The sequence below is a fragment of the Harpia harpyja genome, chromosome 12 (assembly GCF_026419915.1).
Source record: "Harpia harpyja isolate bHarHar1 chromosome 12, bHarHar1 primary haplotype, whole genome shotgun sequence".
In the NCBI taxonomy this organism is placed as follows: Eukaryota; Metazoa; Chordata; class Aves; order Accipitriformes; family Accipitridae; genus Harpia; species Harpia harpyja.
In genome coordinates, this window is record NC_068951.1 from 26,450,298 (window position 1) to 26,477,971 (window position 27,674).

General features: G+C 39.2%; 1 protein-coding gene across 4 annotated transcripts in view; it reads right to left on the reverse strand.

Annotated features, from left to right (window-relative positions):
* Nucleotides 1-1,167: 1,167 nt before the first annotated feature.
* SPHKAP (SPHK1 interactor, AKAP domain containing) overlaps nucleotides 1,168-27,674 on the reverse strand; it is a 75,755-nt gene continuing 49,248 nt past the window's right edge. For 2 of the 4 annotated variants that reach the window (XM_052803732.1, XM_052803733.1), the window contains exons 4-12: nucleotides 24,518-24,577; nucleotides 21,186-21,320; nucleotides 17,947-18,202; nucleotides 13,918-17,662; nucleotides 10,293-10,472; nucleotides 8,317-8,403; nucleotides 6,255-6,307; nucleotides 5,986-6,170; nucleotides 1,168-3,412 (exon numbers count right to left, since the gene is read on the reverse strand). In XM_052803732.1, the coding sequence (XP_052659692.1) occupies nucleotides 3,269-3,412; nucleotides 5,986-6,170; nucleotides 6,255-6,307; nucleotides 8,317-8,403; nucleotides 10,293-10,472; nucleotides 13,918-17,662; nucleotides 17,947-18,202; nucleotides 21,186-21,320; nucleotides 24,518-24,577 (4,845 nt within the window). In that variant the 3' untranslated portion in view covers nucleotides 1,168-3,268. The remainder of the gene's footprint in view (nucleotides 3,413-5,985; nucleotides 6,171-6,254; nucleotides 6,308-8,316; nucleotides 8,404-10,292; nucleotides 10,473-13,917; nucleotides 17,663-17,946; nucleotides 18,203-21,185; nucleotides 21,321-24,517; nucleotides 24,578-27,674) is intronic. The other 2 variants (XM_052803736.1, XM_052803735.1) reach the window with 2 other exon arrangements.

Sequence of the window (27,674 nt, forward strand, 5' to 3'; positions counted from 1 at the left end):
AAACGAAAAATGAAGTTTTTAAATACATATTTTTCAGTAGGTAATTCTCCTGTATTTGAATTAATGTATCTACAGGCCAAATTCTGCTCTTCATTAGGTGGGTGGTAGAGTCGACACCAGGGTGGAAGGCGCCTTCCCCTGAAGCTGCCTTGCAGCGTAGGAAGGTGAGTGGGACAGCCCTGGCTGGGACCAGTGCTGCAGCAGGTGCTGAGGCAAACATGTCTGCTGCTCCCATGGGTGGCCTCTGGTGGCCAGGGCATCTCCTGAGGCTCATAGGGTTTGTCTTCCTTAGTAAATTGTGGTGTATCTCTTTTAAGAACTTATACAGTTCCCCAACTGGGAACTTGAATCTATGTACAAGTTTTGCATCCTCTCATTTCATAATGTGTCACCTCTTTTTGTTTGCTTTGAATCTGGCTCATGTGAGTTTCATTTGTTGGGTCTTAGTTTGTACTGGGAAAGATAGTGAGCAGCCACCCCCTCCATGCCCTTGTGATATTAACAACCTGCATCATGCTCATGTATACCGAGAGGCTGAACTGCATATAATTTACTCTCAGATTTTTACCTAAAATTGTATGTAGTATCAAGTTCTCATTTATGTGTATTTAAAGTTGACTTTTAATATTTTTCAACCTTTTTAAATGGTGGACATGTCCTGTTCCAATTTACTTGGATAAGTGTTGGTTTCCTTTTCTGTTTAGTCATAGAAATACCACCTAGGCAGTAGGGCAGTAAATATCTGTGCAGACTGAAACAAGCAGAAGAAAATCCTGAACTTCTGTCTCTGCAACCCCCTGCCCACTTTTGCAGGTGCTGAAAGCAGCTAGAGTGAGCACTAATAGAGATTTGGTATGTTGGGAGTTATTCTGGGGTTAATTCTCAGCAATGAACATGTAATTTCTCTTTATCTTACTGCGACACTAAGAATGTTATGATTAGCCTTGTATCACTTGAATGAGTTGTGGAACCTGAGTAAAGCTGTAGCTTTGGTACTGAGGTAAGAACCTGGAGCTTGCTCTAACTTGTTTTGGTCCGGGCCATGGGTCACGTTTTTCATTCAGAAGCAGAGCTTTGAGAAGCTACAGGGGTGGCAGGCAAATATTATTTAATAGGTCAAAAAAACCATAGCACATCCATGAACTTTTTAGGAAGGCAAAGAGGACGCACATTATAACATAAATTTATTTCTGAATAAATTGCAACATTAAGAACTACTGTACAGAGAAACTGCATCACACTGTTACAACTCTGTCATGATATTTGTGCTTTGTAGGATAAGTAAACATTTATTCTATCACAGCAAAAAATTGTATACTGACAACTAACTGTATTTGGTTTAAAAATAAATACACTCCCATTTATTAACTCAAACAAAGCACTTTAAGTCTATAATACTTGGTGCTTTTTATTGACTTTCAGCCTCAGAAATGCTGAGCATTCAGAGTTGCCACTCATGTTAGTGGGAGTTACGGATGTTCAGCACTTCCTAGGAGCAGGCCCAGTGACTGCACAGTTACATTCAGAGTATGCAATAAGTCGACCTTTATCTTGACAGTAAAGTGACCTTCACTGTTTTGTATATACTGCGGAGTAGATGTAGAATTACTCATGTTGTTTAATGTTCCATGTTAGATTTTGATTCACTAACAGTTTTTATTTCAGAACAAATGAGTGATGCAATCATGCAAGTTTAGGAATTGTTTTAAAGATAAAATTGATAATATGGCTCTTTTTCATAAATTATTTAAAACTGCTTCAAAATTTTCAAAAATATTTAGTGCAAAAGGATAGGTTGGGTTTTTTCAAGAAATATTACAGAAGCATATACTGTTATATGGAAAATAAACCATCTCTTCAACATTTTATTGGGAAAAGCAGGCAGGTTTTCTACTACGCGATTTGGGTAGGGAGAGATGAAAGATAAATATTTTTAAAGAAACAAATCACGGAAGAGCTGTGAAGTGCTAAGTTATATTTACCTTTAAATTCAAAACCAATCTCTTTGGCAGAGTCAAGAGAATGTATCGTTAAGTGCGTGATACTAACAGATCATCTCAACAAGACGATACCATAGTATATCTTATCAAACCATTATATAAATGTTATAGTAATGTGAACTATCACATGTAGTCCAAACACTAATATCCAAAATGAACAAGTATGTCTACTGAAATTTTAACAATCATTTTGCTTTCTTGTCAGTTAAAAAAATTAAGATTTTTATGATGAGATGGTACTCTTTTCAGATATGCATTTCTTCACCTTATTAACAATTTATTTGATTAAAATTAAAATAGTATTTTTTTCACTGCTTTTAACTGATATGTAGCATGTTACATAGTGCTTTAAACAGGAGCACTTTACGTAATGATTGTGTTATCATTACTCCCTCTTACCAGGTAGGCACACTGAGGCACAGAGGTGAAATGACTCGCCCAAGGTCACGTGGCAGGTGTGTGGTGGGACAGGATTAGAAACCTGCTGCCCTGACTTGCAGAGCTGTGTTCAGGGATATGCCAGGTGTAGCTAGACTGAACTGCATTGCCTTCAAGTGAAAAGGAATGAAGTTTTTAAGGGTAGTAACTGAGAGTTTAGATTTTATTTCCTTGAGAAGAAGACAGGAATCAGGAACAGCTATGGAAGAGAAATAATCACATGGAAAGAAACTAAAATGTGTTTTCAGCAGCTTTTTATTGTATTGTCTAGCTGCAAAGGTGTTAAGTGTTCAAAAGTTTGGGTGTGGGTTTTTTGGGGGTTTTTTTTTGCCCCTTAACAGACTATGGGGATTTAAAAAAAAAAAAAAGATCAATTCTTTATCTAGGGACGTGAGTGTCTCCAGCCATCCTGGAACAAACTCTAGTTCTAATAGTTAAACTGTACAAATATTGGTGTTTTAAAACTGAATGTTAGTGTACTATCCCATTTTAGCTGATTGATTTAATCAAACTGAATAAAATGGAACATATTAGATAATTTAAGCTTTTACTGTGTAGTCCCCTCATTCAGAAGGCTAAAAATCCATCCCCTCCTAGTACAGTACATCCTATAGCACAATACGTGAAGAGTCCCTCATGATACAGAAAGATACAATACACCTTGGTTTCACTTTGCTCCTTGTTCAGTTGTGGAACGGACGTGTGCTGTTTCTGTAGAGTTTGTATGTTGTTGCTCATTTTATTCAGTGATGTTCAGAAATCGGAGCATTACACAAACTACTGCTTATTTAAACTGGAATAAAACAAAAATGCTGAACAGGTGAACTTTCTTAACCCAATTCAAGAAGCCAATCAAACAGACTTGGTGTCATCTCTCTGCCTTCCTCACTGAGCTTGCAGTACTGCACCACGGCATGAAAGATATCCCCCACCTTCCAGGACTTCCGTTGAACTAATTGCACAACATCTAAAAACTAAATTAAAAAAAACAACAAAACACGCTTAGGATTTGATTAAGGTTTTGTTAAATGAATACACACAAACTGCTGTAAGACAATCCTTTGTAAATGCACTGCTGCATGAGGGAGTGGACACGATTCATTGCACAGCAACATAAAGGTTCCTTCTATTCATAAAACTTCAGAAATGAAGTTCCATAGATCCCCAGAGACTGGTCCGATCTCATGACGTTTTCTAAGTTAGCTGCTCTCATCAATTCTTATTTATTGCAATGAAAGTAAGAACAGTGAAAGTGAGCTTGATAAAGGATCACAACTTTCCTTGTTATCCACAACTTGCTGTCAAAATAATGGAAGTGTGACTATCCACTCTAAAGAAAAAAAAAAAAAATCCCTCTTCATTACCATTAGCTATATTTTAATTTATATTTAACTTTCTGTATTTCTACATAGACATCCCATAGTATTTTAAATATTCACGTAGTACTGGTGAGAGGGAATCCTGGGTAAACTTCTGTCACATGAAGATATTTGCCACAGTTGTGGTTGAATCACAGAGAGTATCTATATTTGATTTTTTTTTTTTTAACTTCCAGATAAACCAGAGGTTAAGTATATGTTCTTAAGCAGCTGTAAAAAACCCTGAATTTTGTCCACTTTGTACTTAATAATGGGCTTCACAGTGTCATACATCTGGTCCCATTTTTTCCTGAAGAACATAAATGAAAATCAAAGCTTTTCATTTCTTTGAATTTCACAATCAATATCCAATTAGCTTGCTCCTTCTACATTTCCAGTTTTAAACTGCACGAGAAAATATTGTGTGTCTCTGGTTAGTGTAGCTGTTTGCTATTTACATACTGAAGCCTAAACTTTTAATATGTATTTTAATGATATTTAATAGGCACGCGATTTCCAAGAGCACTGTTGTAGGCAGGATGTGCTTCATTATTCTCTAGTGTATTTTTGCAATTGAATTAACTGTTTGCCAAAGCACATGGGTAAAGCTGACAGCTGTTTCTTTAATTAGATGCAATTTGGACTGTTGCTGCTGAATGCATTTTAAATTATGTTTATGATTCCCAAATGCATGTACTCAAGAAAATCAAACAATATCTCTGCTCCTCAAAATGATCTTCCCATAAAAGACCAAAATACTGATTTGTAATACTGTTTTCATTAATTGATTTGAATACTGTGACATTTTTTGTAAGCCTTAAGGCTTGAGCTGTTCCTGCTGACCTTAGAAATGGGGCTGTTTTGGTCATTCCTGAAACGCTGAGTGGCATTTAGGGCTATCTACAACAGAGCACTAACTAATCATTTGGGAATAGAAACAGTCTGCACTTCTTGTGGCCATTTTGGACTTCAGTGTTGCTCTTGGTGCTCCGGCTTGGACTAATCCCTCAGAAGGTTTCTCAGTTCTGGTAGTCTGTGTCTGTCTGCCCCTCTCCCTCTGGAAATAGACTTCTGCTTTCAAAATGGTGGTTGGCAGAGGCTAAGCTACACCTGAGCAGGAGCAAAAGAGTACTGGCACGCATAGCACTTTTTTATTGCTAGGCCAGGGGAGGTGCTTCATAATTTCCACACAGTGATGCAAAATATTTCAATCAGTCTAATTTACCAAGTAACAGATGTGTGGTTGCAAATATGGTTCTACTGGAAATGCTGGTTGGTCACTGCCTGCGCTAAAACTGTCTCTTAGGGTAGTAATAATACAAGGATATGCCTACGCAGATAGGTCCATCCTGCCTATCTTCTGAACTTTCTATCAGCTCTGGTGCAGAAGCCTTGTAGTCTTATTATGTCAGTGAACCTGAGCTAATATGGATTATCTTTATTTTGCCATTAGTATCTTCTGTACGTTTCAGCAGTGGGGCCCATTCCTTGGTGAGCAGCAATCCTTTTCTGCCAGCACAAAGTGACTATAAAGCCAACATGTTTGGCCCTGGTAGATCTCATGTAAATGTAGGAGGAACTGTCAGGCCCCTGCAGTACCCTGCTGTATTCCCAACTATAGCAATTTCTGAACAGCCAGGCACAAGTTCAGACCTGCCTGCAGCTGCCCTAATCAGTGTTGTTGGCACTTCAAATTCAAATTTCAAAGCTGGAAATCTTAAGTCCAACTTATGTCTCGCATCATAGTCAGCTCTTACTGTCACTGAGGAGCAGAACTTTGTATGTGTGATAACCACATGCAAGGGATTTTTATTTTTTGAGCTACGTGTTTAAACTCCACGTAAGCCATCTGCAGCCCATCAAATGCAGCCACATAAAGGACTCTCTGCTAATTCTGCCTTGAGCATTGATACTTAACGCAGCACTGATATGAAAAAGCGAACAGATTCAACAAAGCATGTTATAGAGGCTTTGGAGAAGGTCTCATGGTGATACTGTTTCTTGTGCCACGGACAATCTACTAAATATTTCATGTACCTTAAATTCTGACACATTTAATCCTCTCCTCCCTTTCTGTAATAAGTAGTAGTTTTGCTATCTTGCTGTAATGATGATGTTTTTGCATCTGCTTTTAAGCTCAGTAACTTCAATAAAACATAACATAGCATGCCCAATTCTGTAAATACTACCTTTTCAATTCTGTTTTCCTGAGATTTCTTAAAATAGATGGTTGGAATTCCAAGTTCAGAAGCGGCTATCCACTGCAGGGTGGCTCGCAGCTCCGCATCGGGGCACTCTGGTTCCAGATCAAAGTTTATTACCAGCAGGTCCTTTTGACAATTAGCTGTTCCCACTGAAAGCCCAGAAGTACTTTCTGGAAAAATAATCCCAACAGTTACTGTGCAATTACTTGTCTTAACTTCAAACTGTATGCTTTAATTGATATGGTTCAACTTACCCTCTGTATTTTCTGTCTGTTCTTTAAGGAAAACCTTTTCTTCTACTAATTCACTTAGAAACAAACAACAACAAAGCTTATTAGTGATATTTAGGAACAGTCTACAACATTGCTTCATGATGGATAAACTTCTCCCTCAATGTAAGACCTAGAAAACTGCAAGAAAAAAGTTACGGAGGATGAAACAATAAAATGCTGAATGTATTTCATTTATTTAATCTGTAAATCAGGGAAAGCTATGGGAATTGCAGCATTATTCCTGTAATAGGATGAAGTACTTGTACTGGTTGCACTGTGTATTACATTTCACCAGGATCTGTGTATCTTTACATAATGACAAGCAAATGACATTATGGTAAGACACAGCAAGTCTCATACCCTGGGCGGAAATACTGAACTTCTGATGCCTGCATTATGCAGTGCTATACTCCTTGGCTGAACCTTTTCCAGTCTTGCTTTCTAGTTCTATCTTTCATAGTTAAATACGATCATAACTATTAATGACTTCAACTACTGCTGGTTTTAAATATATTAACTGTTTGGATAAACAAATTCTGTTTACACCTTGCAAAAATTTCCAAAGATCTTCCTTTCTTATGTACTATTGCTTTCTTAAACTACAGGAAACAAACTCCAGGCATGTGGTCACTGCTTCAGCTTCCATTTCTGAACACAATATCCATGCTCATGTACATGTGGCAGGAGACTGCAAATTCACTATTGATGTCACAGCTATTGCATTCATTTCATCGCTCCTGGAGGGACAGCACTTATAATACACATCTCTACTGTCCCATTCTGCCTTCAATCAGGGGGAATGCTGCAAGTGTAAGATTTTGTTTCTAGTATGGAAGGGAGGACGCTACTCTTTACTGCCCTCATTCACAGGATTCCAGAATCTCCTCCAAGGCTTCAAAGAATCAAGATTATATATATTTGTGTACTGGCTACTGTAAGATGTGAGAGGAAAGAATAAAATAGCAGCATCCAATGTATGGTTTGTCATGACTTAGAATCATAGGTGCTGAATAACTTCCTTCCTGTCAGATTTTCTTCCGGTTCTCTGTTTGAACAGCAGATGTATTCTGTGCCTTGACTTTGATTTGTGGAAATACAAACTTCTCACGCCTATTGCCTAACACCTGAGAATAGCCCCTGAAACCTAACAAGGGGAGTCAAAAATTTATCCCTTTGGTCCTCAGAAATATAAGGGAGAGGGGTCATCTTTAGGAAGGTGTGTAGGAGGTATCACTGCCTACTACAAAGATGGGAATTTTTTAACAAGGTTAGTTTCCGAATCAGCAGCTGAGAGAGAATGCATGTAACTCTATAGAAACATGAATGCCCAGATTTCTTACAAAAAAAGAGCCTCTTCAAAGCAGGACAGTTGTAGTATAGTCTGGTAATGAGCTGTGAAGATTTTCTGATGTCACCGACTTCACAAAGTTCCCACGTTCAGCGAATGATGTTCAGTTTATACACTTCTGCAGTGGCCATGCCCTGACTGCATCGTGACATTCACCAGCTGGCAAGTTATACCAGGTTTCAGGGTACCAGAATCTTTAGGCAGGTACTTGCACACCTCGTGATAATTTAATTGCATGCTCAGTAGAAACATGCCCAGAAACAACAGGTAAGATGTACTTTGGGCCAAATTATTATTATTCTTGGAAAGAATGCTATCATATTTTTTTCCTTTGACTTTAATTGATCCTTATTTTCTTGACCTTACTTGCTATTACAGCAGAGTTTTGATAATATTTGAAGTTATTCAGAGAAGAAAGTTCTCACAATGGGAAACCAATACAGCAGAAAACTGTCTTTTAGGCAGAGTGATTGATGGATCCATATTCTCTTGAGAGAGTCACCTGGGTGGGTTTCCCGTAATCTTTCACTGCCTAGTGCTACCACTCTGCACAGATACCTGCATGTGCTTTTTTTCTGAAACTAACAGCAGGCTCAGCAGCAGGTGCAAAGCAGGGCTTGGCACATTTTAGATGGCGTAAACGATTTGCAGTTAAAATTAGACTAAACATCAAGTCTCACTTCAGTGACTACTTACTTAATCATAGGAGAAGATGGCACGTTCTCCTGATAAATTTCCAGGTCCATAATGCCAAGACTGCTAGTTGTACTGCTGTTGCCATTGCTGACAAAGCAAAAGTTTAAGTATTAGTGCCAAGCTGCACTGAACTTGTCTCCATACATCTTTTTTTAATTTATTTATGTACAAAGCGAAGTGAGGAGGCTGCCCCCTCTCATGTAGAGTTCCACAAAATCAATTGGCTTAGCAAGTGGTTCACAGAATGAAGCACACTAATCTGCTCAAAATAATGAGGCTTTTATTAAAATAGTTCTAGATGGAGCATGTATCAAGTAGTGCTATAAACTGGAGGAAAAAAAAAAAAAGTGGACTATCTTGTGAATGGCTTATGCAATGAACATTTGGCCTCAAACAAAAAACCAGTTTGAATGAGTCCTTGAAAAGAAGGACTATCAGGTACAGAGATTCAGATACCTCTGAACGTGGTGAGTTATAGGAAGGCGTTTAGTTGCCCATCATACTACTTACCTGTTGCGTGACTCCATGCCTGTAACCAGCAGCAGTTTCAGTATATTACATCATACCCCAAATACTACCAGGGATTTGATGAAACCCACAGGTACAGTGATGGCCCCTTATGTTTCTGACTACCTTGAAAGACTGAGATTTTCATTAAAGCCAGTGCTCAGTGGGACCAGTAATACATAGAAATACTCTTCTATACTTCATTCTTGTGAAGAAGCCAAACATCTGAGAATATTTGGAAAAAATAGTACCAGTTCACTTTATAACATCATTATAAATTTGACAATGAATGTTTATGCAGTTATTGTAATAGTCTCATGAACAGGTTGTGAATTTGCTGGCTGCAAGTCAATTAGCACAAACAAGTTGATGGCGAGTCAACTTGAACCACATACTTTTTACTGGAAAAGCAACTAATAGTATTTTTCCTTACATTAGAAGGATTGATTAGACAGTTCCCTTCCCCATCAGGTTTTTCTGAGTCAGTGTCAGCACGCCATGCGTTCAGACTTGCTGTAGCAATTTCTGTTTCAATGCAGAGCCAAAAGGCATAATACATTATCTCTCTCAGACCAAGGACTTTGTTAAATGTTGATACTACATTAATGGGATGAATGTTCACCCACACTGACAGGCAAGGTTTGTTCAGTATTTTTTCAGCTAGCCAACAGTGCTCTCTGACAGAGACTCTTTCTCTTCCCCGCTTCGTTACCACACTGTCTTCCCTCCCTGCCATCTTAAACCCAAGAGAAAGATGTAATTACCTGACAATATTTTAAAACCTAATCTAAGAGCATGTGAAGAAAAAATCTTGCTCAATTTGAAGTCATGAAAGGGCTGAAGTCAAACTAACATCACTTTATATAAACTGTAAGGACTAGATAACATTTCTAAACACATGTCCTGACTTGAATAGGAACAAAGAGCAGCACATTGCAATGGGAGCTCTGGAACTTATGCCTACTCAGGGGGAACTCCATCATCCTCTGTTGATCTGCTCCCCTGTGCCAGTCTAAGCAGATCAGGGCTCTGCCTCTGCTCTCAGTGCACAGATACCTGGTGGGAATAGCAGTCTCATCAATCTCAGCTATAGAGATGCCAAAAAAACCATTATGCAAATAGTAGCAAATAAATCAAAGGAAAGACCGTCGCAATTAGCTTGTCCAATGACCCTTTCACTGTAGGACTGAGGCACTTGAGTGGTGCCGGGAAGCTTTTTCTTTGTCTGAATCTAGCTGCTCACCAGCAATAAAAAGACCTGGCTGAGAACCAGAATGTGGCTATTTTTTTTCCCTTTTTTAAAAGTAAAGAGATGAACTGTCATTAGGTGTGTTTGGTTTTGTTTTTTTTTTTTACAGTATTCTGAATAAATCTTGAGCCGTTAACCCTCATTCCTGATGCATGGTAGTCGAATCATTGGCTTGGTTGATTAGACCATATTGTATACTGAGAACAGACAATATGGGTACCTCAGGGATCGCTCGCTGAGTTGTAAGTAGCTACTTGTGTCATCAGGATTGTCCTCATCGTTAGCTAGCTGGGACCAGCTGCCAGTGCTTTCTTCACTGCTGCTGAGATGGTTTGGAAATTCTTCAGCTGTTTTTGTCTCTCCTGTGATTTCAGCATCTGGTCTGCTCTGAGGACTGTTGCTGGTAGGGTGATAAGGAAGGCACATTGATATTGTAATATAGGCAAACAAACTGATGTCACCAATCTTCAAGCAATGCTGCTCATTAAAGTCAACCAAGCTGCAAAATTATACCGATGCAAGAGTTTGGACAAGTTTATAATTTATACACAAAGTCCAGCTGGACATATGGTCTTGAGATGCTTTTTAAAAAGGATCTTCTTATGACTGCTATAAAGAAACACAAACCAAAGTAAGCCTTATACTGAACTATGCATAGAAAAGGTTTAACTTGTACAAAAAGATTTTACATGTACAAAAAGAACTGCTCACTGCATAGGCCTATTGCTTCATGCGCTTCAGTCAATCAGTGGTTGAAATATGTGGTATATGTTAGTGCAGGATGCCAGCATTTCTTGGAAATATATGTTGGCACTAAATCCCGGTCCTACTAACGGGTGAATAAGTTTCTTGCCAGGGTTTTCTACTCTGTTAGCATTGTAGATCCAAAAGAGGTCTAGAAGTAAAAGTAGGAAAGTATTGTGGGTTGTGAATCACTAATGAATCTTAGCCGCCTTTGTTTTTTAAGATCTTTGCTGCTTAGGTTGGGGAAGGACAAAGTATTCTTTTTCTAGGTAGGTGCGCAGCAGGTAGTCAGAAACCAGATTGAATATGGAGCCCAGACTGAGTTTAGAAAATACAGGGTTAAGGGAAAAATGCTTTATAATTCTGCACACTTGACATATGTCACACACACACATATTTATATGACACATTTTCTATATATTTACACACTCTCCCACAAATGCAAACACAAACAAAAAATAAAAACTATATTTATGGTAAATTTTCAGAGCAAAAGTGAACTTTGTGTGACTAACATGGAACTTTTGATATGCAGGCAGAAAAGTATGTAATAATCCACACCCCCCCTCTTTTTGGATAATAAGAAAGAATTAATTGTATTGCTGCAGCACCAGAATAACAATTAAAACAAAACTGTAGTTTTGTGATATGTACTGGGTGGTCTGCATTTGCAAGATCCCTCTAGAGAAGTTCTCGCCTCCAGACTTTTATCTATAGTTATGGCTGAGGCGCCCTGTCTTCAGTTAGAGCAAGAGATCACCCCCAAAATTCTATTGCTCCCAAGTAATTAACATGACTAAGAATATACTGAGACATTAATATTGTGGATATCTCCTTTTGCCATGCTCTCATTCTCAGGACAACTGAGAAGTTGCTGCATGAACGCTGGATGCTAGAGAGAGGCAGCCTCCTGTACAGGGAGAAAGGGACTTGTTTGCCTGAGGGCCTCTGCTCTATCAGGCAGTCAACATCTGTCAAATACCTATGCCTGTCATCCCTGACCCTTCAGATACAAAACTTGTCATCTGTAGTAACATGAAGGCACTGAGCAGCCAGGTCACAGGGTAGTGGTGTTATTCAGATTTTTAATACAGGGCAGGTAGCACCTAATACTTGGTCCAAAACACGAGAGATTTTTGTGGGTGTTGTTACTTGGCTTTTTGGGTTTTATTTGATTCATTATGCAATTACATCTCAGACTAGCGATGCTTCGAACTGACAGTTCCCTGCTTCTGAACAGTTGGTTGGAACGGTTTCTGTGTAACCGTGACAGGACAGGGTCTGTTGCACTGCCTACGTACAAGAAACAACTCTTTCCTTGCTGAAGACCTTTTCCCCAGGCCTGCATGGCGCTTTTTAAAAATTTTTTTTTTTTCTTCTAATTGACTCTACGTCTGCTTGATATTTTGCCTGAAGTCCTATGTGCCTGTACCTACACTAGCAAATAATTTCATGCAGTACGAGTGGATCAAAGCAATTGGTGCTGATGCTTTTATATTTACATATATGTATTTTTAGGTTTTTACTTCAGCCTAGGCTTGGTCCAGACAGCCATGCCACAAGTGGTTCAAATCCATGTGAAGAACCACTGGAAGCTTTGCCTTCCCAGTAGGGGTACGAGCACATCTGGTACACACTTGTGCAGCTTCTAGTTGAGATTCCTTTAAAAGAAATCTGCGTTGCATGCTGCAAACAGACCCGAAGCATGGACATGGAGACAAGATGATTCAGAACTGCACTGCATTGCTGAACCAAAATGCTCATGTAGGTGTAGCCTCTGGTTACTAAAACTGCCCTACCAATCCTATTGCTTTAAGCTTCCCACAGCCACTTTGGGAACTCTGCATCAAAGGCAGAGGAAAAGTTGTTATTAAAGGACTCACAAACTGTGCAAAACCAACTTCATTTTCAAAGAGTCAAGACTCCAAACAGGTAGATTTCTAAATGTATCTTATTAAAAGTAGGTCGCCTTTGAAGGAAGAAGAGGAAGGTTAGTGGGGGAGAGTCAGTATGAACGAATAGTGACATTATGATAATTATCCACCTAATTGCTACCATACACAGTAAAGTACATGCTTTCTCACTTCAAGCAGAGCTTTGTCAAAAGTCAAAACAGAGCACTGCCTAGAATAAAATGAGCTACAAAATGGTTTCTAACACTAGCACCTGCGCTCTTTCTAGCACTCTGAGATAATGGGGTGCTGCAGTGCTCCAAGTGATTGGCAGTTTAGGTACCATTAAAGTAACAGATGCGATGAAGAAATGTAGTTTAAAAAAGGTAATGCCTTGATCTTAACCTCACAGCATCCACAACAATCCTCTGCATTTGTACTGCACTCTCATACTGGGCTTACCCTTTGCCTTAACCAAAGCAAGTTGCAGATTCCTCAACAAAAGGAGTACAACTGTAAGGAGAGGGTCGTAAGCTGTGATATAAACTCCGTGAAATTAAATTAAAATAAAATGAATTGTTATTATTTTCTCTATCTAAATTCTACCAGAGATGTCTTGAACCAAAGGAGGCAAGGTGTGCTTTTAATTACTATTTTATTTCCTTCACTAAAGAAGTTTTATTACTTGTTGCTCCAGACTGTAAACACAGAGCTGAACTTCAAGCTCTTGGAAGTCTGGTCTTGTTTCCAGGTACACAAAGCATTAGTTATATGAACAAGCACAGCAGGGAACTACAGGTCAAATTCTGCTATCTTCTGTTTTACACTAACACTGATTTTTATTTTATTTTTTTTTTTAATTGAGATATCAGCCAGCGCTAAATGAAATTTCAAACTTTGTCCATCTTTCCTGTCTTGACTATGGAAGACTTAAATATCTGTAGAGAGAAAACTTACTTGTCTGTGCAGTATTAGATTTGAATCTCAGAAACAGCATGGTCATATTCAATGTAAGTTTGCTCCAGAAATTGGCACTGTGATACACGATTGGGTGATTTTATGCTATTAGAAACCTGTAGTCAGAACTTAACCTGTTTATTTCTTTAAAAGTGCTTCTCTTCTTATCTTCTTTCTTTATCAAAATAATTTTTACTGGGAAATTACAACAAACACCAAAGCAATGTGCTGATTTGCTGTTTCGTCACTTACCTATTTTGCAGGGAACTGGAAACCATGTGTTTCCCACCAAAAGCTTCTGGAGGCTTTTCTTTGCTTTGATGCTCCTTTTCAGAAGGGCCACATGAAGTTAAGGACTCCAAGTCTTTACCTGTCTCATCTCGTTGATCGGTTTCTATCTGAATTAAAGGCACTTCCCTGTGCTGACCTGCAGGGAGGCATCCAGGGCTCTTCGTATGCTCTTTTTCCTCATCCAAATTTACTCCATCCCTTTTGGGTTTTGATTTAATCCGAGTTGCCCTTTGGGGATGTTTGCTTTCCAGCACATGAGCTTGGCTTGTATAATCAAAGGAATCCTGCTGGACAACAGTTAAATTTTTACCACTTTCGACAATATTTGCAGCCAGTCTGTTTGCATATTGTTCCACGTGTGGTGGGGAATCACTGTGAAATTGGTCTGCCTCTGCAGCCTCTGCCTCACCTGCTATGATTTTGTTCTTGCGCATTAGAGATTCAATAGAACTTGCCCACGTCTCATGAATCAACATATCTGTTATCTGGTCAGTCTTGCATCTTTGGTACAGGCATGAGTCAGACTTGCAAAGACCTGAAGAAGCCACAGTACTGACTGGCTGTACACTTAAGGAATCTTGGTGATGGTGGGCAAATCCATCTAATGAATTTGCCTTAACTGGAACATTAACTGTTAGCCTAGAGCCCGATGATCTGCTGTCAGGCATTGATGATTGCCTAAAGCAAAAAGGTGATCGTAGAGAGGGTGGCAGCAAATTGCCACACCAGTCCTTTGAATTCTGAGGTGAAGATATGTTATCTTTATTTTCCTTTTCTATTTCTCTTAGCATATACCTATAAAATTCTTCTGTTATACTTTCTGTGCTGGACTGTTTGGATGGGCAACTTGGTCTTACATTAAGGTGACCGTTTTTCTTGGCTACCTGTTCCAAAGCAGAAGTTAAGATGTTGTTTGCATTTTTTCCTGCATAGTAATCCAGTAATAAATCAAAACCTCTTCCTTCATTTTCCATCTGGTTCACCATAAATCTTGAAAATTCATCTGTAATACTTTCACAACTAGACTGCTTTGAGACAGAACTTGTCTGGCTCACAGGCTGACCAAAGGTGTTCATTAGGCCTAGGGTGTTGAAAGAGGCTTTCGAATCTGAGTCCTCCTCTGGTATGCTCTCACAGCTTGAGGCCTTGGCTCGGCTCCATCTTTCACAGTGCAGCCTATTCCTGGGATGGTTTGGACCTTGCCAGATGCTATCAACCATGGAGAGTTCGGTGAGGTTCATGATCTTGGCAGCCACTTCATTTGCAAAGATACTGACTGAATCTGGTGTGTCCTCAAGGTTTATGGATTCATCTACTACTCGATTCATCAACCTTTCCTTTAGCTCAGGATGCTCATCTGTTTTTCTTTTTATCTCACTAAGTCTAGGTGCCCTGTGCTTCCGAACAACTGAACCATTAGCGTGGGTTTCCTTTTTCCTTTTCATGGTTCTGCATGATAAGCTCTGGGTCACCAGATATTCATTGCCTCTCTTCCATGCACAGAACCAGGGTTGCTTTCCATTTGAATTTTCAAGACAAATGGCAGCTATTTCTGTTGCCATGGAGACAACTGTTTCTGCCAATTCTTCTGCAAAATCTGTTATACAATATTTGTCCCTTGAATGTTTCACCTGAAGCACAGGCTGAGAAGGAAGCAAGACTTGATTTCCTAATAAAGACAAGCTAACCTGAACATCATTATTTAGCACAGCATCACACTTATGCTTGGCCTGGTTTTCTGCATTTATGGTGGCACTGGAAGACAGCCGTTCTTGAACACCATGCCTGCATTCATTGTTTGCAAAGGTATTTTCTCTGTCTGAAAATGATCTGTAGTCTTTCTTCTGATGATGATTGTTACTCTGATTTGGGGATTTGTAACAGTCTCGTGTGGTTCTTTTCAGGTATCTTTTCTTGGGAGATGTTTTTGCAACAAGCGTGTTATGCCCTGTAGCTCTACTTGTTGGTTCTGAATTCAGTGTGGCACTTTCCTTGCTATTTACATCTTTCACATTACTTTTCCTAGTGTTTGTGACATTTCCAAGATCTTTGCTAGCCCTAGTGCTGTAGGATGTACCAAATGGCTGAACAGCAGAGTGATCAAGGGGGCTGCGTGGAGTTTCACATGCAGTTGCCTGTGTTGACCATCCTTCTGCTCTTGTTACTTTCTCTACTTTTGTGCCCTCAGAAAAGAGGGGAGAACACTCTTCAACTTGTCTTATGTCATTCATCTTCTTGAAAGTGAAATACATTATGTTAAAAAGCAACTCGTTTGCAGTGTCCATGAAAATGTCTTGCGTACTTGAGCTGTTTTCTGAACAGGGGTGTAGCTGTCTCTTCTTCCTAACCTCTTCAATAGAATGTCGTAGAATAATATTGGATAAGTTTTGTGCAAGTTCATCCCTGATTACTTCATCAGTGTGTGGAATCCGTGGCCTTGCTGCTGTTTCAATAATTTTTCCATTTATGGTTTCCATAAAATGCCCTACGTTTTTGTATGTGTTGGGTTTTGTCAAAATTATTGATGCCTCTTTGAGAAGTGCTTCTGCAATGCTATCATTTAGTTTCTCCATGCTGCTTCCTATAGCTATGCTACAATGAAGAGTAATGGCTGCAGAAGTCTGAGCAGCAGACAGAAGTCCGCTCGAAGTTGCAGGGTACTTCTCTTCCTTTGTTTCCCCCAGACCACAGACAGCTACAGCACTTGCTACTTGAGTCATGCCACACAGTGCAGATGGAAATGAATATTCTGTGCTAGCACAGTCATCAAGTAGCTGTGAAGATGCTGTGTGTAGGTCCTCACTATCAACCGTTCCGCTTTTAGAGTCTGTGGCTTCTTGATCCCCTCTGAATTTTTCTGCAGCCTGGGGACTGGAAATGGTTCCAATAACAGTGGCTGCACAAGCCAGCGCCACTTCCAGTGCGCTCTGGCTGTGTCCGTTTGAATGTTCTTCCTCAAAGTAATCCGAAACTTCAGCGGAACTTCCTGATTCAGTCCAGTGGCACAGGTTGGGGAACGCAGACCCTGGCCAGTCAGATACATTCTCAGAACTGTCTGGACTTTGCACTATGACGATCTTCGGAAGTTCATTCCACGATCGGTAAGCAGATACGTCTTCTGACTTACAGGAGCTTCCTACGGAGATGCTGACTGCAGCCTCCTCACTAAAAGTGGGTTGAGACTGTGATAGTCTAATGAACGCATCTTGCAGAACAGATTCTGCTAAATTTGTGGCATACTGACCTGTAGTTGCCTGCTCATTTTGCAAGGGAGGATCAGTTTTCCTGATACTTGCACAATCCTCTCCATCTGTCTTACTGCTGTGTTTTCCTGTTGGGTCATACAGAGGCCCCAGCTCCTCTTTAGCCATTTTGGTTAAAGGTACATCTTCTAACATGTGCGCTGAGCAGGAAATTTCAACCTCGCCAGTCAAATTAGTAGTACTAAAGGATGAAGTAGCTCTTCGAGCTAATTCCTTCTGCCACAGTATTTCCTGGTCTGACTTATCTTCAGGTTGTAAGATGCCATCTTCAGCCACAACATTCACAGCTTCAGAGACTCTAGTAGCTGCATTATCTTTATTAATGCAGTTCCCTTCAAGAATGCATGGCAACCTGGCTTTTCTGTAGTGGAGATTTTCAAATCCCTTTCCTTTATTTTTTTTGACATCTGAAGATGCTTCTGAAACACTTACTTTTTCATGACCTATTAAAAGAAAAATAAGAAATTAGTTTTTGCAGAATACCCTGTAACTTTAAAAAGAAAACAGCTGCACAACTGTGTAATGCATTACTGCTCTGTGAAACTACGGCACAGCCATGTATCCATGTCTTTGAACAACAATTTAAAAATATGAATGGCTGTCCATTTTCTAAATTACAGATAAATATATGCATGAATTAACATCAAGTGCAATTTCTGTGAGCATTGCCATGGCTGTTTTGCAGTACGAACAGCCGCAGTATTATGCTCAGTCCCATTGCTTTTACCAGTTTTATATTCATCACCCTCGTTGTCATCCTCAAGGTGCTCAGATGCTGTGAGGAAATCTTCTTCTATTGAAGACACTGAGCAGTTTGTGTCATCCTCAGGCTTTAAGACATGCGCTTCTATCTGCAGCTGCCTTTCCTGAACGAGCTCAAGTCCAATCAGAAACTTGTTTATTTCAAAAATGATGCAGCTTGCGCTGTTTTTCCTGTCCCCCCTCGCACATTGAACCAAGCAGACATCTGCCAGCCAAGGACACTAGAGGGGAAAAGAATCTCAGTTATTTAATTAAAAAAGAAAACTTATTTTAATCTTCCCTCTCTATAAATATCTTGGGAATGTTGTTGCGAAAAGGCAATACAATTTGTCATTTAGATGTTTGTAATGCAGTGTGCAGTTACATATATGCCAAAATAAGACTGCTTGGACTGACAAGTTTTGTTATACAGGAGTTTTAGTAGAGAACCTAGCTGTACCACAGGGGCATCTTTATTTTGTTGAAATTACCAAGTGGTTTGTTTTCAGTCAACTTCTTGTTTTAATGACAGAGACTTACTTGCTTTTAGCCATGTCAGAGTTAGCCATCTGACATACTGTTATTAATGGTCTCGCACCACCTGGTATTACCTGCCTCTTGAGGGAATAGTTTGTGGGCATGAATTCCTTTTTGGGATAATTTCTGTTGCAACACTTGTTCGAAGGCAGTCCTGTAAATACTGGCTGGCGAGATTAAGAGCAGGTCACCTTCAGATGTTCCTACAGACTGTTTTAAAACAGTGTTTTATTTTGTTTCTTTGCTCTTCTTCCTCTCGTTCCTTATTTGCCCAAAGCCCCATTATTTCAGACCAGGCTCCACTGTGCACTGTGCTAAGCCTTTATATAAAACTGTCTTACCCAAAGAAGCTGTACAATTAAGTTGAAAGTTGGACAGAAACTGAGAGGAAGGAACCCTTGTGATCCTCATTTTATTGATATTAAAACTGTTGGATATTTATACAACCACAAAGCTAAGTTGATATCTCTGCATGGGACTAAGTTTGCGGTGTGGATGTACCCTGAAGCAAAGCCAAGCTTTTGCAGCTTGTGATCTTGTGCTTTAACTCCAGACCCCAGGAAGGAGCCAGCCTGAGTGGAACCAGCTCTGGATCGAGGAGGTAGGTTTTAAGCTGTGCAAAAGATGCCCTGGACCCCCTGTGCATTTGCACAGTATCTAGCATAATGTAACCCCATCCTAGATCTTTTGTCTTTGAGTGTGAATGCAAAGCAAATATCTAGTAATAAAGGGAATGGGATGACTATTATGTTGGAATAGCATGTTTTATTAGCCTGCTCTTCCTTTCCACCTAAAAAATGTATTTGAAGAGAAAACCAGATAAATTAGTGTGTTTAAAAGTAAAAGAGAAAATACAGATTTTTTTTTTTAACTAGCTGCTAAGAAATTGTTGCTGAATCAGACTTGAGCATATACCATATTGTAAAAAATGTTATTAAAAACAGATGCAGCCTTAGATCGAACATTCCCCTGCTGTTTCTCCAGTCCACAGTTTGCAGGGTTGTACTTGTGAAAAGGGCTGAGGGGGGCAGAATAAAAATCCTTGTATAAAAACTATGCGAGTTTCCTTACAAATTAAATTCTCTGGAAAGCCAAACAAATGTAAGGATGAACATAGCATGTGCTTATCTGGCCAATAAATGTCACCCAGCCTCAATGCAAAGCTTTACTCATCTTACAGAATGGAAATTTAGGTTAGTTCTCATTTGTCTCTTGCCTGCACTCTCACCGAGAAGGCTGCCATTCTCAACGGCTGCAGTCTTTCAGAGATGGGGATGACTTGAGTACTTGAGTCATCTTATTCAGGCCTCAAAACAACCTTGTAAGTATTGCAGCAGCTTCCCCCCAGGGAAGTGGGGTTTGGAGCTCCACTGCTCTCACCGCAGGCTTGTGCTCTTTTTTTTTTTTTTTAAATCTTTCTAAATTCAGCCATTAGTCACAAGTGGCAAGAAAGATCAATAACCAGGCAATTTCTCTCTTTAAAGATCAGCGTATTGGTATAACATAAAATTCAATGATCTCTGCAATACAGCTGTTCCAGGGCCTGCTTCATGAAGGCTTTTGTACACAAGTTAATTTCAGTGAAAAAAAAGTTTTCTGCTTTCTTTTCCTGCAGCAGATAAAACAAGATACCTGCTCATGTTTTAAGTTTGCTGAGACAGTTTTGTAGTCCAGGATAACTCTGCAGTTTTAATGAAGCTGTTCCCAATTCGTGCTTGGCCAAATGAGATCAGAATCAGGCTGAAAAATACTGAAGTATTTTTCATTCTTTTTCTTTACACAGACATGAACAGACATAACGAATGATAAAAATGGAAAGGAGGAAAAAGACTTTTATTACAATAAGGAGTTAAGCTTCTGGAACTTGTGTATTAAAATGCCTTTAAGCAAATGTTACCGTTTGCTTCCTTTCTCTATGTGGTGTCATTAGGAGGAATTCTTGGCCTCCAGATCACAGATGGGGAACATTTCATTGGCAATAATGGGAGTAAAGGAGTTAGCATGAGAACTTTGCTTTTGGCTTCTTCAAATGTTCAGTTTTAATTAATGCATTAATTACTTTTTAAGTTGACAGAAGCTAAATGAGGTATCAGCTCTGATATGGTTAATGTTGCTTGGTATTTTCCATTGTCACATTCAGGTTTACAATAGCCTCTAGGATCTTCAAGTCCTATCGTCAGCTCTTTTCTGAGGTGCATGTGTGGGAGAAGATGGACTGGGAACAAAAGTGGGAAGTGGCAAGACTTCACTTGAAAGGGAGTCTGTAGGAGCTGTGGCCCAATCTAGCTATGTGCACAGAAAAAGTGTTACATCTTTCCTTTCCCCCCTCTGTGCCACCCTTCTGACTCCTGCTACTCTTGAAATCTGGGCTTATGAATCATCTCTGCCACCAATGCCTGCCTTCCCTGAAGGATCAGCCACTAATAAGGCTTAAAGCATTATCAGCTGCAACCCAGACATCCACAGGATCTAGAGGGAATAGCAGAATCTCTCTCCTATCTTTGTGTCACTCCCCCGCCGCCACGCACACTTACACAGGCTTTTGTTAGATTTATTTTCTATGTTTGCAAACTCCCACCCATCTCTTAAACTGGTGCAAGGTCTTTGCTTTCAGCTTCCTTTCTTCCATTTTCCAAATTCCATCCTTCACAGGTGTGATGTGATCTTAAAGATGAGTTTGATTCCTACCTGGGGAACTTCATAATCAGCCTGAAGGTTTCCTGATGCTAATCCACTCAGCAGGACTATTTCATTTTCCTTTGGTGGCTGTACGTTCATCGAACTGATGAGTTTGGGGAGATTTGGAGAGACGCTGATCAACCTCTGTAGTATGAAAGACAGATTTTTGCTCTCACGTAATGAAGTCCAAGCTGCACAGTTATATTCATAAATATGAAAATGAAATACCACTTATAGGCGTCCCTTTAGAAAGCTTACTTGAACTTACTACTTTGCGTGGATTAAAAATAAAACTGGCAGCGTTAAAATGCACACTCTTTCTTTTGAGCTATCAGGGGAGACAATGGTGACAGTATGAACTTCTGCACAACTGTCCAGCAGGACAATCTGTCATCCCTTACATTGTCGTGTGCTAAACGGCTTGATTGTATTTGTGCACCTAAATGCTTGTCCTTCCTATCACGAGTGAGTTCCTGAGAGACTGAGAACACTGTGTCTGTTATTGTCTAAACCAGAAAAGATTCTGTGAGTATGGTAATGAGAACAGAGCAAATCTTCCAGTTTTCCTCCAGGCATATGACAAGCAAGAAACCAAAGGGAAAGTTAGCTGGAAATTGCTGATCAAATTGATGCAATGCTAAACCTGGAATAACAGGAGCATTTAATACACAGATGAAATATGCATTTCTTTGCTGTTCCACTGGACACCTTCAAGACTTTTCATTTGAAATGATACAATCTTTTTCTACCTGTTACATATTTGCTAGAGCCAAAAGTGGTAATAGTCACAACAGGAATGATGCTACGTAACATAGATTTGTATTACAACACTGCTAGGAGTCCCCAGTGTGTGCAGGAGACATCTGTGCTTTGTGTACAAAGGCCAGACCAAAAGGCCAATACCTACTCTAAGAGTGCTTGGAGTTCTTTTCTGTCAGGGATCTCAGTGTGCTTCCTTTATGAACAGGGAATCAAGGATGACTCCTTGCAGAGGAAGTAAATACCACCTCCCTTTTATGCACTAACACAGCCCATCAAATGGCAAAGCCATTAAGGGAGTGCAGATCTCGGGCACCTAGCTGTATGCTTCAGTTACTATGCAATTCAATGATACTTCACTTTTTCCTTTTCATCATAAGCTTGCAGTACTGTTATTTTTCCTCAGAGTAAATTAGGTAAAATAAAACTTTCTGGCTTGGCAAATCTAATTCAGTTTTGGGGAACAATTCACTTTTCAGTAGACTGATCTTCAGATGAGGCTAAGTATTTGTATTTGACATAACTAAATTCAGCGCTTCAATTCGGTTTGACATTTCAGTATAGTACAAAAAAATTCTCATCCCTTTCTTTTTTCAAATTATAGCCTTTCTGTTATCACACACATTTCTCTATGTATCTCTATTTTTCTACTGCCTAAATTGCCACATTTTATCAGATTTCTTGGGTAGGAAACCATGGCTTTTTGTATATCTTTTACTTCAGTTCCTTACCTTTTGTTCAGAATAAAAAAGGAAAAGTCTGGAAAGATGATTATTTTACACCAAAAAAACCCCAATTTAACCCATTCCAAGGTTAAATGGGTAATGCAAAATCCTAACAGTACCTAATAGTAAATAGTTATATATTTCATATGAACAATAGCTATGCTAGCATCTTTAAAATTCTTCTATGAAATGCTTCCACCACATCAGCGTTGTATAAAAAAATCCACCCCGCTCAAAGCTAATTTACACAAACCGCATATTATATAACACAAACTGCATATTATACACAAAAATCGTGATGAGGGTGTTTCCTCTTAGAGAAGAATACACAGTACCTGTGCTAGTAGTGAATTTTTAGTATGTACACTGAAAACAAAAAGAAAAGAATCATCTTCCAGTCATGGCTAATAAATGTGTTGACTCTGCACCAGAAACTACCTTTCTAAAATGCAGCCAGGTATTGCGGTCTCTCCGTTACCAGTCCCCCCCACGCGCCAGGTGGGGAGTGCCAGCTGTGGGCATGGTGGGGTGCAGCACTTTGGGGAGCCGACCGGGCTCTGCTGCGAAGGAAGAGCTTAGGGCTATGCGAAGCGCACAGGCGGTGAACGCACCACTGCGGTAGGGCTGATAGGTAAAAATCACGCAGCTGCATTCAAAGGTGATTTGTGCTTGTGAGGGAGTAATCTAATCTCCAGGCACTGTAAAGGAGAGCTGCATGAAGCTAGTTTAAGTTGGCTTTTACAGATACCTAGTTCTAAGATTGAGAGAGAAGCTTTTGGTGTTTCCTTATGACTTGCTGCAGCTTTTGTTCCTTAATAAACACTGCAAACTACAATAAAACCATTGCTTATTAGAAAACAACCAGTGCTTCTGTGGGTTCAGTAAAGTTAAACCTCTCGAGCTGTTCTGCACAGTTAACCTGCTGATTCAACAGAAAAATCATTTTGCTGCAAGAAACCGTATTTATTTTTGACATCTGAATTTTCACAGATCCAGGATGCAGAAAACAGCATAGAAAAGCAGTGCCTGCTAATGAATGACTTGCAGGAGGCAACAAGGTCCCAGCGTTGCTTTTCCTCCCATAAGCTAAAAGTGGTTTCAGCAAACTAACTGTACTGCTCTACTGAGGAACTCCCTGCATATTGTCAGGAGATCCTACCTTTGTTCACTTACCACGTATTGCTGCTGTATTGCGTGTTGATTGTGGGCACCAAGCCAGGATGATGAAAATGAACTGATAAAGGAAGATGTAAACTCAAAACTGACACCAGGCCATATCTTCAAAATGTGACTTTCTCAGATTTGAGGGTTTTTTTCAAATGGTATGTATTCTAAATAGTATATCATGATGTAGGTTGTCTTAGTGTTTGTAAAATAACCAAGGTCTTTTTTCCTCTCTCTCTCTCTTTTTTTTTTTTAAATCCCATTTTTCTACCCTCCAAACTCTCAGTTAAATGGTAAAACACACCTTTTAGGTCTGTTTTATCTAGACCCTTCCCGAAGACCACATAATCAAAGTATCTGGAGTCTGACTAAGACTGGTCAGCTGAACAAGACCAAAATGAGTAGAAGATTCTCAAAGGCGTTTTGGCAGTAGGAGAGAGAGATATCAGAAATTGTTTTTATGTAGTATTATGTCAAATTAAAAAATTGAATGTATGACATATCCATGTTCACTTCTCTGATAAAATCAAGGCTGAACAAGAGGTCCAATCACATGATAACTGCTGTGAATTCACAGGCTGCAACAATCCATTAGATATTTCCGGGCTGAGAATAAGAAAATCTATAAAATATGGCCTGATGTTGAGATAATTTCAGATTCCCGGTGCATGTTATTAAGACCTAGACTGTTACCTGTTTCACTTGCTCATCGCTGCAGTCATCTCTGTTTGCATCTAAATTCACAAAACAAACCTGTAATAAGAGAGAAAAAGAAACAGTAGCTTATAAAGTCATGTTAGCATGGCAGCAATCCTTTTAAAGTCAATATATGTTCCTTTTCTAGCCTTGCAGCTGAATATGTGAAGCCTCTCCCTAGTACAAAAAAGGTTGAAAAGTTAGTGAAGAGAATACCAGAGTGGATATTAAGAAAGAAGAAAAAAGGAACAAGAGTCATGACTTTATCTGCTCTGACAATTAGCTTGTCTGGTGAATGAGATAATGTTGCCAATAAACTGTAATACTGAGGATATTAGAAAAGATAGAGGAAATGTTAAAAATGCATTTGATTATATATCAGATAAACTCTTCATGTCTTGCTTTTCCAACAATTTCTTCTTTTCAGGCACTTGTTGCTAAATGTTTCATAAGTGCAATTGTGAGTTGCTTTTAGAGTTTTCTCCACATCACATAAATATGGTAGTGTTTTTCCTAACTGTCCAAACTTCCTAAGTAGAAGTTTAAGACTTTATGGAAATAATTTTTTTTTTTAACTGATTCATCAGCAAATATGCAAGGAGAAGTTTTCAGCAGTGCTAACTGGGCACTGCAATAGGTGGCAGAACAGCTTACTATTTAGCAAGTTTACATGTGATTCACTGGCAAGTACTACTTTTAACAAGGTCTTTTGCTCCTTCTTTGATCATCATGAGTTTCAGGAAACCATTTAATGGTAGTGAGATTGACTTAAACAGAAACTTCAGATCTGAGGACCATTTCATTTCTGAGACTTTCATTTTTTTACATGACTGGAAGGCCATTTTCTAATTTTCAGAAAACAGAAAATCTCTCCTCCAGCTTTATTTCTGAGTTAGAAGTAGGGACTCCAAAGCTAGGCTGACTGTCCTACTTCTGAGCGCTGGAGGTAACCCTTTAGAAGTTTATGAGAGTTTGGTGTTGTCATAATTTAACCCAAAACCTGGCACAGATTCAGGGCTGAGCTGAAGCCAACATCTGATGCCAAATAAATTGCAGATCCAGAATTTACCTTCTAAAAGGTGAGTGATTTCTTTTTTTCTTTTCTTTTTCTTTTCCAGCAAACACTAAGTGCTTCTTTCCCTAATTCTATGTAAATTTCCCCCAGAAAAAGAAAATCTCTAAATTATCCCCTTCAGTAATATTCTTGTGTTAGGCATCCAAGCTCCTGTTGTGTGCCTGCTTTTACCCCAAGATAACACCGATTTCAGTTTATATATGCACATACCATATGTACAGATTAGGACCATCTGCAGTAACAGCCAGCACAGCAGATGGAAAGATCCAGCCAGACCTCCCATTGTAAACCAAAAAAACCTCACTGAAAAAGAAAGCTTTTTGCCTTTTAAAATAGTTTAATGGCATCTCTAGATGAACTTAAAAATGTATTTTCCAACATTTTTACAGTTTTAGGAATAATATTTCTCTGAAAATGTCAACAATCAGGCTATGCCACTGTCATCTGCATTTTATGGCTGGCTAACTTTTAAGAAATAGTTATAAAAATTTCTAAGCTATAAAGTATTTAAAATACCCTCTAGCAACATAATGTGGTAGTTACATAATGTCCTAAACATGTTACAGTTAATTATACAGGAAAAAAATTGTCTTACTTTCCACTGGGATTTTATATGTAGGCATTTTACATATCAGAAATGGGTAGCTATTACAGAGCATTAGAAAATTACTCTCTTGATTTGCATGTGCACCTGTCCAACGCCCGCAGTGATATGTGGTTATGAGTCCGCAGGTGCACGGAGGTGCGTTTTCTTAGACGACTGTTAATTTGGCAACCAGGGTAGGAGTGCTGGAAGGTATGGGTCCAGTTTCTAGTCCTCTCAAGCACATTTGCTACCATCCTGAAGGTAGGGCTGTTACTTAGGAGCTTTGTTTCCAAGCCCCCATGCCAGAGTGGTAAGGTCTAGTTCTGTACTGCCATTCAGTGTGAAAGCTTTCTGAAAAAGCTGCGTAGGAGCAGTCGTGTCTGCACATACATTCCAGCCAAACACTCGACACTCTGGTAAACCTTGTTTTGTCATTTGCTACCTACATGCTGGCACAATGGTACGTGTCTGCTGTATTATACACTACCACTCCTACCAGTGACACCAACTACCATCCTAAAGGTATGTCCTTTTCAAGCAGCCAAAAAAAATTATCACCTCTATTTCATGTGGTGTGGATGGTATACAACTTGCTAATGCCTCAGTAGAAGAAATAACAGTATAAGCAGGAATATCTATTATTTAAAGTGCTATTATCTTTCATCTTTTTTTTTTTTCTTCAGAACTTAAAATGAACTTATATTATAAAACCTACGGCAGTACTGAATCCAGTTTCTAAATACACTTGTCAAATTCCTTTGACACAATGCGGTCTCTTAGCATTTTCCTGTTCTGTGGATTTTGCAGTTTTAATTATAGGCAATTTTTAAACAAAAATAGTTTTGCACTGGTGAAAGACACTGAAGAACTCATTTACTTTTTCTGTTCTGCTGTGTGCTTTGAGATTTGCCCTGCTTTGAGCAGGAGGTGGGACTACGTGACTGCTGTAATCATAAATTAACTCTACAGCTCCATCCTGGCAGGCTCTGCACTACTGCTACCTTCTAGGAAGTTCACTGTGAGGATATTTTTCTTGGAGATACTTCACTAGAGGTGCTCAAAGAGAAAAAGATCCATCTGAAAAATCTCTAACTGTTTTCTGCTTACATAATACAAAATTTAAGCTCTCACTAGCTTGTGTTGCTTGATGAACTTCTAGTAATTATCAGAGTCCTCCATCAAAACAAGGCAAAACAACACTACAGAATAATTCATAATCTGTAGGAAGAAAATATTGCATAGATTATGAAGAAAGAGCCAAGATTAAGTCAGCATTTGTTAACCTCAATTTAATTCTGACTTTTTTTCCTTTGGATCAGATGCAAGTTAATGTATTTTAGCTTAGTTTAACTAGAACCTAACCTTGTCCTAATCATAGTATCTTTGAATGTCTATCCTTTCCCATACGCTTCTCTACACCTCACATCCTTGTCTTCCCACAAACATCTTTTCACTTCCAAAATGCGTCTGCTCTCCACTCATACTGAGCTACT